A 13,456-nucleotide genomic window follows, 5' to 3' on the forward strand; every position below is an offset into this window, starting at 1 on the left:
TGTTCCCATAAGTAGAAATGTTTTATGAGAGGCCAAAGAAACTTTCTCGGAACCTCAATAGTGAAGATTTCACCATATCAAACATTGGCAAGAAGATGTAAACTGCGTTAACATTTAATTGGAAAACATTTAAGTGGAAAAAGGCAGTGCACTTGTAAAGTATTGAAGATTGGAAGACGAATATTTTGCCATCGCTGATAACATGTATGAACCCAGATACAGAACTGGGGTCTGCTATAATTTACTTTCATCAAAAAGCCTAAGTATATTCTGTTCGGAGGGGAAAATATCACAGAGGCAAAAAAGCAAAGGAAGAATGATGGCCCTATTGTGTGTTAGTAGTAATTCCAGTGAAAAAGTGTTGCCATTAATGATTGGAAAATTTTAAACTTTCACTTGGCTTCAAAACAGAAAAACATCTCTGTGCTTGTATCATTTTATTTGCAATGCCTGAATGACTGCTGAAATTTGTACAAAGAGTTTCAGAAGTTTAAATGTTGAGATGATTGCAGCAGCATCATTCTTTTTAACGTCATCTCTCGGGAACATCTGATTTTGTGTTTCTTCCTGCTAAATGTGCAAGTTACCTGCAGCTTCTAGACATGGGCATTATTCATCTTGTGAAAGCTAAATGCAGAGTGGCTGTTCTGCAGAGGCAAATTTCATTCTTCAAAAGAAAGTCAGCCAGCCAGTAGTAGCCGACCGAGACAGACGCAGCAACAGGGAAGTAAACGTTTTTGTGTCATTTATGAGTTCCTAACCAGGAGCAAATTTTATTGTATCATCTGTGTGCTATAATAGTTTAGTTTCTTGAGTTTCTGCGTGTAAATTTAACATCTAATAGCCACAATTCTCACATTTTTGTTTGCGTCAGAAAATAAACTGATTCTGTGACATATTAAAAGTTCCTAATCAGGGGCAAATTATTTAGTTTCACTTGAGTGCTTCGGTAGTTAGGTTTTTGAATATCTGCGTACTACTAGATACAGTTCGTGCGTTTTCGTCAGGGTGTACAGTAGAGTTGTGCAGCACGTGCTGATAGTCCGTTTATCTGAATGTATAGATTTCCATGGTCTTCAGTATGGACAGGGACTGTAATTGTTGTGTGTGGATGCGAGTCGAGTTGGTGACACTTTCCTCTCAGCTTCAGGCTGTGATGGCTTCAGTTACACAGCTTGAGGCTGCAGTGGATGGGCACCACTGTTGTGAGCCAGTCGTGGAGATCCAATGGATGTCCAGCACGTCAGAGTCCTCCGATCGGTCCTCACTGGTGGCAAACCCAGTTACTGCTCGCACTGAGGCTGACCCCTCACCTGTGGTCGAGTGGGAGGTCGCCCCAGGGCGAAGCAGGCAGCAAAAGACTTCCCAGGCGGCCGCATGTAAGGCCTCCCCGGTTTGTCTGACAAACAGGTTCCAGGTGCTGTCTGTGGCTGACACTGTCGCTGAGCCAGATGCTGTCGCCTGTCCTGTTTCAGAGGAAACCACTCAGTCTGCAAGATCCAGGCAATCACAGAGGGTGGGATTATTGGTAGTTGGGAACTCCAATGTTAGGCGCGTTATGGGCCCCCTTAGGGACTTGGTTGCCAAGGAGGGTGAGAAAACCAATGTGCATTCCGAGTGGAGTCATTCAAGATGTGGAAAGGGTCCTTCCAGATGCCACAAAGAGCACAGGGTGCAGCCAACTGCAGGTGGTTGCTCATGTTGGTACCAATGATGTGTGTCACTTTGGATCAGAAGAGATTCTCTCTGGTTTCGAGCGGCTAACAGAAGTGGTAAAGGCTGCCAGTCTTGCTTGCAAGATGAAAGCAGAGCTGACCATTTGCAGCATAGTCGACAGGACCAATTGCGAACCTGTGGTACAGAGCAGAGTGGAGGGTCTGAATCAGAGGCTCAGACAGTTCTGCGACCGTGTAGGCTGCAAATTCCTCGACTTATGCCAAAGGGTGGTTGGGTTTCGGGTTCCGCTGAATAGGTCAGGTTATCACCATACGCAGGAGGCAGCTACATGAGTAGCAGGGGCTGTGTGGCGTAGACTGGGCAGTTTTTTTGGTTAGAGGGTCTCGGGAAAACACAAGAAGGGCTTCAGTCTCAAAGGGTGCAGGCTGAACACAGGAAGAACGTAGATAGAGGAACCATTGGTATAACAGTTGTAAATTGTCGTAGCTGTGTTGGGAAAGTACCAGAGCTCCAAGCACTAATAGAAAGCACTGATGCGCAAATCATTATAGGCACTGAAAGCTGGCTAAAGCCGGATATAAGCTCGGCTGAAATTTTTGCCCTAACGGTGTTCTGAAAAGATAGGCTAAACACGGTTGGCGGTGGCGTGTTTGTTGCTTGTTGTTAGTTAGTATGGGCAGAGGACATTGTTGGCAACTGGAATAAAATAATAATTGGATCCTTTTACCGACCTCCCAGTTCAGATGATATAGTTGCTGAAAGGTTCAAAGAAAACTTGAGTTTGATTTCAAATACGTACCTGACTTATACAGTAATAGTTCATGGTGACTTTAATTTACCCTCGATATGTTGGCGAAAATACATGTTTAATTCCGGAGGTACTCATAAAATATCATCCAAAATTGTGCTAAACGCATTCTCTGAAAATTATTTCGAGCAGTTAGTTCATGAGCCCACGCAAATAGTAAACGGTTGTGAAAACACACTTGACTTCTTAGCAACAAATAATCCTGAGTTAATAACCAGCATAAAAACCGATATAGGGATTAGTGAAGACAGGGTTGCCATAGCGAGATTGAATATTGTAATCCCCAAATCCTCAAAAAAATAAGCGAAAAATATACCTATTCAATAAAGCAGATAAAAATTCACTTGCCTTTCTGAGAGACAATCTCCACTCATTCCAAATTAATAGTATAAGTGTAGACCAGGAAATTGTATCGGCAGCAATTGAGAGATTTATACCAAACAAACTGACAAACGATGGAGCTGATCCTCCTTGGTACACAAAACGGGTTAAAACACTGTTGCAGAAACAACGAAACAAACGTGCCAAATTTAAACAGATGCAAAATCCCCAAGATTGGCGATCCTTCACAGAAGCTCGAAATATAGTGCGGAGTTCAATGCAAGATGCCTACAACAGTTTTCACAATGAAACTTTGTCTCGAAACATGGCGAAAATCCAGGGAGATTCTGGTCATATGTGGCAACAAACATTCAATGCCTTCTCTGCGTGATAACAATGGAGATACTATCAAAGACAGTGCTGCCAAAGCAGAGTTACTAAACACAGCCTTCCGAAATACCTTCACGAAAGAAGACGAAGTAAATATTCCAAAATTCGAATCGAAAACAGCTGCCAATATGAGTAACGTAGAAGTAAATATCCTCGGAGTAGTGAAGCAGCTCAAATCACTTAATAAAAGCAAGTCTTCTGGTCCAGACTGTATACCAGTTAGGTTCCTTTCGGAGTATGCTGATGCATTAGCTCCATACTTAACAATGATATACAACCGTTCGCTCGATGAAAGATCCATACCCAAAGACTGGAAAGTTGCACAGGTCACACCAATATTCAAGAAAGGTAGTAGGAGTAATCCACTAAATAACAGGCCCATATCGTTAACGTCGATATGCAGCAGAATTTCAGAACATATATCGTGTTCGAACATTATAAATTACCTCAAAGAAAACGGTCTTCTGACACACAGTCAACATGGATTTAGAAAACATCGTTCTGCTGAAACACAACTAGCTCCTGTTTCACATGAAGTGCTGAGTGCTATTGACAAGGGATTTCAGATCAATTCTGTATTCTTGGATTTCCGGAAGGCTTTTGACACTGTACCACACAAGTGGCTCGTAGTGAAATTGCGTGCTTATGGAATATCGTCTCAGTTATGTGACTGGATTTGTGATTTCCTGTCAGAGAGGTCACAGTTCATAGTAATTCATGGAAAGTCATCAAGTAAAACAGAAGTGATTTCAGGCATTCCCCAAGGTAGTGTTATAGACCCTTTGCTGTTCCTTATCTATATAAACGATTTGGGAGACAATCTGAGTAGCCGTCTTCAGTTGTTTGCAGATGACGCTATCATTTATTGACTAAAAGTCATCAGAAGATTAAAACAAACTGCAGAACGATTTAGAAAAAATATCTGAATGGTGCGAAAAGTGGCAGTTTGACCCTAAATAACGAAAAGTGTGAGGTCATCCATATGAGTGCTAAAAGGAACTCGTTAAACTTCGGTTACACGATAAATCAGTCTAATCTAAAAACCGTAAATTCAACTAAATACCTAGGTATTACGATTACAAACAACTTAAATTGGAAAGACCACATAGAAAATGTTGTGGGGGAGGCTAACCCAAGGCTGCGTTTTATTGGCAGGACACTAGAAAATGTAACAGACCTACTGAGGAGACTGCTACACTACGCTTGTCTGTCCTCTTTTAGAATACTGCTGCGCGGTGTGGGATCCTTACCAGATAGGACTGATGGAATACATTGAAAAAGTTCAAAGAAAGGCAGCATGTTTTGTATTATCGCGAAATATGGGAGAGAGTGTCACAGAAATGATACAGGATTTGGGCTGTAAATCATTAAAAGAAAAGCGTTTTTCATTGCGACGGAATCTTCTCACGAAATTCCAATCACCAACTTTCTCCTCCAAATGCGAAAATATTTTGTTGACACCGACCTACATAGGGTGGAACGATCACCACAATAAAATAAGGGAAATCAGAGCTCGTACGGAAAGATATAGGTGTTCATTCTTTCTGTGTGCTATACGAGATTGGAATAATGAAGAATTGTGAAGGTGGTTCGATGAACCCTCTGCCAGGCTCTTAAATATGATTTGCAGAGTATCCATGTAGATGTAGATGTAATGAGAATAATTGTTTTACAGGCTATGCATATGTTTATTGCTGCTTGGAATATGTTGATTTACTTGAATGCTGTCACAGATATTCCAACTAGTGTGATATATCAGGACTTTGTTGTGATTATGAAATAATGGTTTGTGTATCAGGTAGATATAAGTGATTGTGTGTGCACTTTTAAAGAACTAAATGTGGGCTGGATGAAGATAGGGGATAGCGGAGATCAGGATTATGGCGATGATGATGATGATGATGATGATCACAATTATTATTATTATTATTATTATTCAGCTGCATGAAATTTTGCTGTAACTAGTTTTCCTCATTCAGTGTTGTTAAGTTGGTTGTAGTCAATAACAACCAGCTAGAGTAAGCATGTTCTGCTGGCAAGAAAAAGCAATAAATAAAGAATAATATTTAAATATTTTTTCCTTTTCATGTAATCTAATTTATCTAAGACACTAGTTGAATATAAACAGATTCTTCTTCATTCTGGATGCTGCCTTTAAATCAAGACATCAGTTGATGATATCCACACATGATGAAATAAATGCCTACTGAGTTAATAAAAATTGTGTGGCACTAATATTTGTACTAGGATTTTCTAGGCCAACTCATGTTTGCCTGTGATTGTGTACCTCAAAATTGTGATTAGGGCCACTTTGTTAGTATTCTGGAGCTAAACTGAATTTAAGGACAAAAACATTTTGGTCCCCAGAGATTCATTAAAAAGAAGTTCTTCTGTGTGTGTGTGTGTGTGTGTGTGTGTGTTGATTAGTACCACTCATAATCTGTTCTTAGGATACTTTACAAAATATCCTGCAGTGACTGCCTGTTAATGTATAACTTGAGTCATTCCATGTCTCTGAAGTGTCTCCTTCATGATGGGATTTTCAGAACTCAATGTATGAATGAATGAAATTGTAGTAATTTGGTCCCAAAAGATTGACAATGAACAATTTTTCTTCTGTGGTGACCTGATTTGTTGCAGTGAGTAGGCTCAATAGAGACATATTGAGGTAGGAAACAACAGGTATTGTTCATCATTCATGCCAACGATCTTTCATTCTTTTCTGTGTGTGCATTTGGTTTTTCTTCAATACTTTCCAGTACACATCTATCTTGGCCACATGTGATTATTTGATTATTTCTTGTGCCTGAACTGAAAATTAAGTACAGGGTGAACACATTGTGGACTGCGTGTGTTTAAAATTACATAGAATATAAATAAGGTGGCAGTGCTAGAAACTGAGCTCAATGAATAAGAAAATCTTACAGTACTACTGGGGACAGGAAATATGTCTGCATGAGAAGGAAGTTTTAAATTTTTTCTAGAGGCAGGAGACGATTTTAATTTAGTGTTGCTTTAACGTGTTTGTCTGTAAAGATGTGAAAATGAACTTTGGATTCTTTTGAGGTGCAGTGTGCACTTAATTCATCATAATTCCAACAGCAACAAATAGATTTGAAGAATCCTAGCACCTTAAAAATCAATGTAAAAGTGATATCTGAAGACATATTTCTAAATGGAACATTTTATTTTTATTTTTTTATTCTCCTTCCTCCACCTCCTCTTTCTCATCCTCAACATTAATCTTTTTGCATCTTGTTTTTGTTAATCTACAGTCACTCTCCTTGCATGACCTGAATCACAACAGTTTTAGTTTGTTGTAAATTTTCTTGACCCTCTCAAAACAAAGTTTACTTTCACCGTTGTTAATGTTGTTTGAGAGACATAAACTTTTCAGTTGCTATATCCTTTGTCTCTACTGTTAAACTGGTATAGGTCTTCCCTTATTTTTGCATTGCTGAAAAATGACATGTCAAACAGAGAATGTTTCTGTTTCTTTGAAGATGACTGACTTGCCCAGAAAGTAATTGTAAATTATCTCTAACAGTTCTTGTTTTTAACCTTGTAGGTGTTGGGACAAAAATCCAGCAAACAGACCATCAATGGATGAAGTTGTTCATATAATGAATGCACTTTTTCCGTTCTTTACTGGGTATGATGAGCCTGTACAATATTCTTCTGGAGATGAAGAGTCTTCTCAAGGTATGTGCTGGCAAATGCTCAGTCAAGTACTTGAATGTGTGATTGCTCTGCCATATAGAAATATACTATTGCTGGAACAACCTCAAGAGTTTGTGTGGGATAAAACTATGGGTGACTTGCAATTGAACCAAGTTATAGTTCACATCCAATTATCAGAAATTCTGCAAGACAGTTCTTGGTTTTGAAGTTAACCTCATTGTTAAATATTGTCTTTACTTAAATACAAAGCATATTTGAAAAGCAAGAGTTGTTTGTTTATATATGATTGTTGGCAGCTCAGAGCAAGTTTACAGTAAGTAGTGCTATCTATTGATTGTTTATGAAACTGCAGAAGTAATATGACTGTTAAAAAAGGCTTTGAAAATCATTGCTCCTCTCAGTTGCGAAGTGTGTGCTGTAATTCAAAATTTGCGTGCTCAAAGATGTACAGCTGCTGAAATTCATCAGGAGTTAATGTACACCTCCTGTATCACTATGAGATGATCCTTGGATGAAATAAATTAGGGGAGGTAAGATTCAAAATTTCTGTTGGGAATTTTTCATCCACCTTAGTACAATCCCAACCCTATGCCCAATGACACTTTGACACTTCAAGCAGTGGCTTGGAGGACAACAGTTTGAAGGTGATGAGGATGAATGCAGAAGGGTTTAAAAAACTAGTGCAGTGTTTCAAAAAATGCTTAGAAGGGAATAATGATTATGTAAAAAAGTAAGATAGGTGTTCAAATAAACTAAACCTATCATCAAAAGATCTTCTAATGAAAGTAATTTTTATTTATTGGTTCTTACTTTTCAAATAATCTAGATTTTATCACTAGAAGCTGTATTATGTGCAATATATACAAGAATTTTTAATACTTTCATGTTCAAAAGAGAGGTACTACTGAACACACGAAACACTGTCATATTTTATTGAGGGTTTTGCAGGTGAGCTTTATGTTTTACGTAACTAACTCTAGTTAATTGTTCAATGGAACTTAGGAGTTTTTATACTACACTCATCTATGATAACAGTTAAGTTCCTGACAAGTGACACTGCTGTGTGACTCTAACAAAATACCACTAGAAATCAATATGTCTTTGCGGACATTATCTGTATCAAGTGGTTAAATGTCCACAAGCCCAATGAGCATGGAAATATTCCAGTATTACCAGTCAAGGTTTCGCTGAGATGATGGTGCTAATGTACCAGAAGCAAGTGACTTTTTTATATCTTTTCCACAAATTATTCAGATCCTCATAGCACAATACAAAGAACAAACAGATGCAGCACTTGCAATGTAGTATGGCTGATAGACAGCAATGATATTATCACAGCAATTAAAATCCTTTATTTAATTGTCTCATTTTGAGACCATGCATATATGTCCTTGTGAATAATCTTCAGTGATGAATAGGAGTTTACATCAGATAAATTTATAGTTTGACTTTTATTACTATTATCAGTATTTGTGTTGGTGGATATTACAAGATTTAGTGTTGTATGGATGACGTGTAACATGAAACTGATGTAGAGTACAAGGATTACTTTCTCACATTACAGAAACCATTTGGTGTTGTAATTTGAGCGCACATTGTTTAAGTATCTCATCCACATCAATTTTTGGAATAAATTGACTGGAAATAAATGCTAAATAGTTGTATATCAAATTTATCACTCATACTGATACATTCACTTTTATTTTTTAGGTAGTGCTCTGCCAGAAGAATATGACTCAGATGATGAAGACACACAAGCTGAAATGGGAACAACTTTGACAGATCGTTCAAGTGAGTTTTGTTACCTTATTCCAAGAAGTTATGTCTTTTGTTGAAGTATGTAAGGTTCGTTTTTAAAATAGCATTGAGGGGTAACTGATGATATATTAGCTTTTCAGTGTTGAAAGATGTAGATAACTTTTTTCTTGCTTATGCCTCTTTCGTTCAATTCATTCACTCCTGGTGGTCAGTAGAAACTCAGACTATATTCCTTATTTTTCAGAGACCCAAGTCTCTTCAACATCAACAATGAATGGTTCTATTATGACACAAGGAAAAACAGAGCTGGTGGCAGAGAGTCTGAAGAAACCTCTACAAATTGAAGTTGATCCTGTAAGTACAAGTTTGTTGAGAATACACCAGCTGCTGAAGCAAGAACAACTGGGTGCGCATGCGCCCACACACACACACACACACACACACACACACACAGAGAGAGAGAGAGAGAGAGAGAGAGAGAGAGAGAGAGAGAAATTCATCAGAATGAAGATGAGCAGCAATTTTTTAAAAAAGCAATAATGGGCATAGGGGCTCAAGGGAAGGCATTTATTGGATAAGGAGAAGTAGTAGATAACATTAGGCAGTAATAATGTACTAAGAACTGAGATTCATTTAAAATAGTCTATTGTGAGGCATCAGTCTTCATAACCATACTATTGACGTATCATCCAGCTTCAATCAGTGCACCACCAATGTGTCAGCTTATGACAGTTACTACATCTGCATCTACAGAGACACTCCACAAACCACCATACAATATGTAGTGGAGGTTACCATGTACCACTACTGGTCATACCCGCCCCTGTTCCACTCGCAAACAGAGCAAGATAAAAACGAATCTCTATGTGCCGCCGTATGAGCCCTAATTTCTCATATCTTATCTTCTTGGTCGTTAAGCGCAATGTATGTTGGCACAATAGAATTGTCCAGCAGTCAGCTTCAAATGCCGGTTCTCAAAATTTTCTCAGTTTTGTTCCTCGAAGAGAATGTCGCCTTCCCTCCAGGGATTCCCATTTGAGTTCCCAAAGCATCTCTGTAATGCTTACATGTTGTTCAGACCTACTGGTAACAAATCTAACAGCCCATCTCTGAATTGCTTTGATGTCTTCCTTCAATCCAATGTGGTACAGATCCCAAACTCCCGAGCAGTACTCAAGAATTCCAGCATCCTATATGCGGTCTCCTTTATATGTGAACAACACTTTCCAAAAATTCTCCTGATAGACCAAAGTTGACCATTTGCCATCACTACTGCAGTTCTCACATGCTTGTTCCATTTCATATCACTTTGCAGCATTGTGCCCTGATATGTAGAAGACTTGATTGTGTCAGGCGGGACATTGCTTACAATGTATGTGAACACTACAGGTTTGGTCTTCATATGCATCCGCATTAACTTACATTTTTCCACGTTTAGAGTTAGCTGCCATTTATCACACCAATTAGAAATTTTACCTAAGTCATCTTGTATCTTCCTACAGTCAGTCAACTTTGGCACTTTACCATACGCAACAGCACCATCAGTAAGCAACTGCAGATTGCTGCCCACCCTGTCAACCAAGTCATTTATGTATATAGAGAACAACAACAGTCTTGTCACACTTCCCTGGGGCACTCCTGATGATACCCTTGTCTCTGACGAACACTCGCAGTTCGGGATAACATACTGGATTCTATTACTTAAGAAGTCTGTGAGCCACTCACATATCTATGAACTTATTCCATATGCTCATACATTCATTAATACTCTGCAATGGGGCACCATGTCATATGCTTTCCGGAAATCTAGAACTATGGAATCAGACTACCGCCGTTCACCCTTAGCTCGCTGTGTATCATGTTAGAAAAGGGCAAGCTGATTTTCACACGAGTAATGTTTTTGAAAACCGTGCTGATTCTCCCCCTGCGGGTCCTGGGGGTAAGAATAAGCCCGAGGTATTCGTGCCTGATGTAAGAGGCAACTAAAAGGAGTTTCAGAGTGTCGATTTCTCCGTCGACGATGGACTTCTTTGAACCTGATATCCAGCATGGTAGCCAGTCTGTTGTGGTGGGGCCGCCATGTACCCTGTTGGTTGTAGCCCCCTGACCACACAGGGATCACTGTGCTGATTGCTGCGCCGTTAACTCCCCACGTATGCCAAGGGGTAGATGCCCATCCCCCTGGGGCACAGGGACTCCTGGCAATGGCCATCTTGTCAGGTGTCATTTGCTGTGGCTGGGTGGTGCCCGTGGGGAGGCCCCCTGGTTGGAATGGGTGGCATCAGGGCGGATGACACGCCATTAAGCATAGTACGTCATTCCTTGCTGGTGGTGCGCCACCAGCTGTCTCTAAGCGGGCAGTCTAACTACAATGCTAAGAAATATGACCCCAAGTCGTTCCCCTCCCTGGCCACACCATGGGAGGAATGCCAGGCTAAAATTTCGCAGTGAAGCTTATTCGCCCCAGTACCTCGTATGTACGAGAGTTGATGGGGAATCTTTAATGTCCATGAAGCCTCAGTTTTTTTTGTGGAGCATTTGGAGGAAAAGTTTGGGGAGGTGGAGGGCTTGTCAAAAATGTGCTCTGGGTCAGTTTTGATAAAAACAGCATCCTCTGCCCAGTGGCAAGTTGGGGGATGTTTCTGTTACCACCATGCCCCATAAGAGCTTAAATATGGTCCAGGGTATCATATTTCACAGGAACCTTCTTTTGCATTCTGACAATGAGCTGACTGCCAATTTAGAGCAGCGAGGTGTACATTTCATCCAGCGTGTCCACCGAGGTCCGAGGGATAATCAGGTTGCCACTGGTGCCTTCATCTTGGCCTTCGAGGGTAATACATTGCTCGAGAAGGTCAAGGTGATGGTCTACCATTGTGATATAAAGCCCTATATCCCTCCCCTGATGCGGTGCTTAAGTGCTGGAAGTTCGGCCATATATCTTCCTGCTGTACTTCTGGCGTCACATGTCGAGATTGCGGATGCCCATCACATGCCTATACGCCATGTGCCCCGCCTCCCATCTGTGTCAACTGCAGAGAGCACTATTCGCCTTGCTCGCCAGACTGCAGGATTCTCCAGAAAAAAAGGAAAATCATGGAGTACAAGACCCTGGATTGACTTACCTACACTGAGACTAAGAGAAAATTTGAACACCTGCATCCTGTACGTATGACATCATCTTACGACGCTGCTACAACAGTTCTGGCTCCATCAGGTCTGCCAACCCCAGTCACCTCTCAGAGCCAGGAAGACTATACCTGCCCCTTGATGGTGGGGGGGGATTTCCCTCCCGGTTGCTCCCGCACCACCTTCGTTGGGAGTAACACCCCCCAAACCATCAGGGACGTCCGTCCACACTTCTAAGTCGGAGAAGCATAAGTCTTTTTGGCTTCTCTTGCTAGGAAGGGGTCCTTTGGGTCACTCCCTTCACAGGTTTCTGTTAGTGGGAAAGATGACACCCGCCAGTGGCTGAAGAGCTCAAAAGCAGCTGGTCATAGTACTTCATGTTCATCCTCAGTCCCGGAGACTGAGCCAGTGAAGTCCTCCCAGTCGGGCAAACCCAAGGAGCAGCGAGAGAATTCCAAAAAGAAGACCCATAAGACCAAGGAAATTGCGGTGGCACCCACACCACCGCTACCTATGAGCTCTGTGTCTGAGGATGGGGTGGAGATTCTGGTGTCCGCTGAGGACCTAGATCTCGCCAGACCCTCAGACACAATGGATATAGACTGCTCAGGCAATAAGTCTGTGGCAGCAGGTGACTCTGAGGCGTAAACTGCCTCATTGAATGTTCCATGCCTTCCCAGCCTAATGATGACATCATCCTCCAGTACAATTGCGGCGGTTTTTTCCACCGCCTGGCTGAGCGACGGCAACTGTTAAGCTACACCTGCTATCTGCATTGCCCTCCTGGAAACCTGGTTTCCGGCAATGCGGAGCCCTGCCCTCCTTATCTATAGGGGATATTACGAGAACCGTAGCGACTGTGATAGAGTGTCTGGTGGAGTTTGTGTTTATGTCCTAAACTCAATCTGTAGTGACACTGTGCCCCTTCAAACCCCTCTTGAAGCTGTGACTGTCAGAATAAGGACAACACAGGAAATAACTTTCTGCAATGTATATCTTCCTCCAGATGATGCAGTACCCCTGAATGCATTAGCTGCACTGATTGACCAACTCCCTAAACCTTTCCTACTTCTGGGAGATTTTAACGCCCATAACCTCTTGTGGGGTGGCACCATGCTTACCGGCCAACGTAGAGATGTCGAAACTTTACTGTCTCTGTTCAACCTCTCCCTTTTAAATACTGGGGCCGCCACACATTTCACTGTGGCTCATGGTAGTTACTCGGCCATTGGTTTATCAATTTGCAGCCCCAGCCTCTCCCATCTATCCACTGGAGAGCATCTTCCTGTTGCTGCCTTGGTGTCAGGCCCTCGGACGCCCGCCCAGTTGGGCTTTAAACAAGGCGGACTGGGAAACTTTCACCTCTGCTGTCACCGTTGAATCTCCCCCACGCGGTGATGACATTGATGTGATGGTTGAGCACATGACTACAACAATTGTTTCTGCGGCAGAAACCGCAATCCCTTGCTCTTTAGGGTGCCCCTGGTCGCCGGAAGTCGCTGAAGCAATTAAGGAGCATCAGCGAGCTGTACAGCAGCATAAGTGGCACCCTTCCCTGGAGCACCTCATAGCCTTTAAACGGCTCCATGCCCACGTTTGCCAACTTATCAAACAACAGAAGCAGGAGTGTTGGGAGAGATACATCTCGACTGTTGGGTGCCATACGTCACCTTCGCAAGTCTGGGCAAAGAT

The 13,456-nt window shown here is 41.6% G+C and overlaps 1 protein-coding gene across 1 annotated transcript in view; it reads left to right on the forward strand.

The window, feature by feature from the left end:
* Positions 1-13,456, forward strand: part of LOC126456834 (mitogen-activated protein kinase kinase kinase 7-like) — a 152,351-nt gene that overhangs the window by 61,648 nt on the left and 77,247 nt on the right. The window contains exons 6-8 of the mRNA XM_050092639.1: positions 6,765-6,898; positions 8,588-8,668; positions 8,880-8,989. Coding sequence (XP_049948596.1) covers positions 6,765-6,898; positions 8,588-8,668; positions 8,880-8,989 — 325 coding nt within the window. The remainder of the gene's footprint in view (positions 1-6,764; positions 6,899-8,587; positions 8,669-8,879; positions 8,990-13,456) is intronic.

This window comes from Schistocerca serialis, chromosome 2 (assembly GCF_023864345.2).
Source record: "Schistocerca serialis cubense isolate TAMUIC-IGC-003099 chromosome 2, iqSchSeri2.2, whole genome shotgun sequence".
Taxonomy (NCBI): Eukaryota; Metazoa; Arthropoda; class Insecta; order Orthoptera; family Acrididae; genus Schistocerca; species Schistocerca serialis.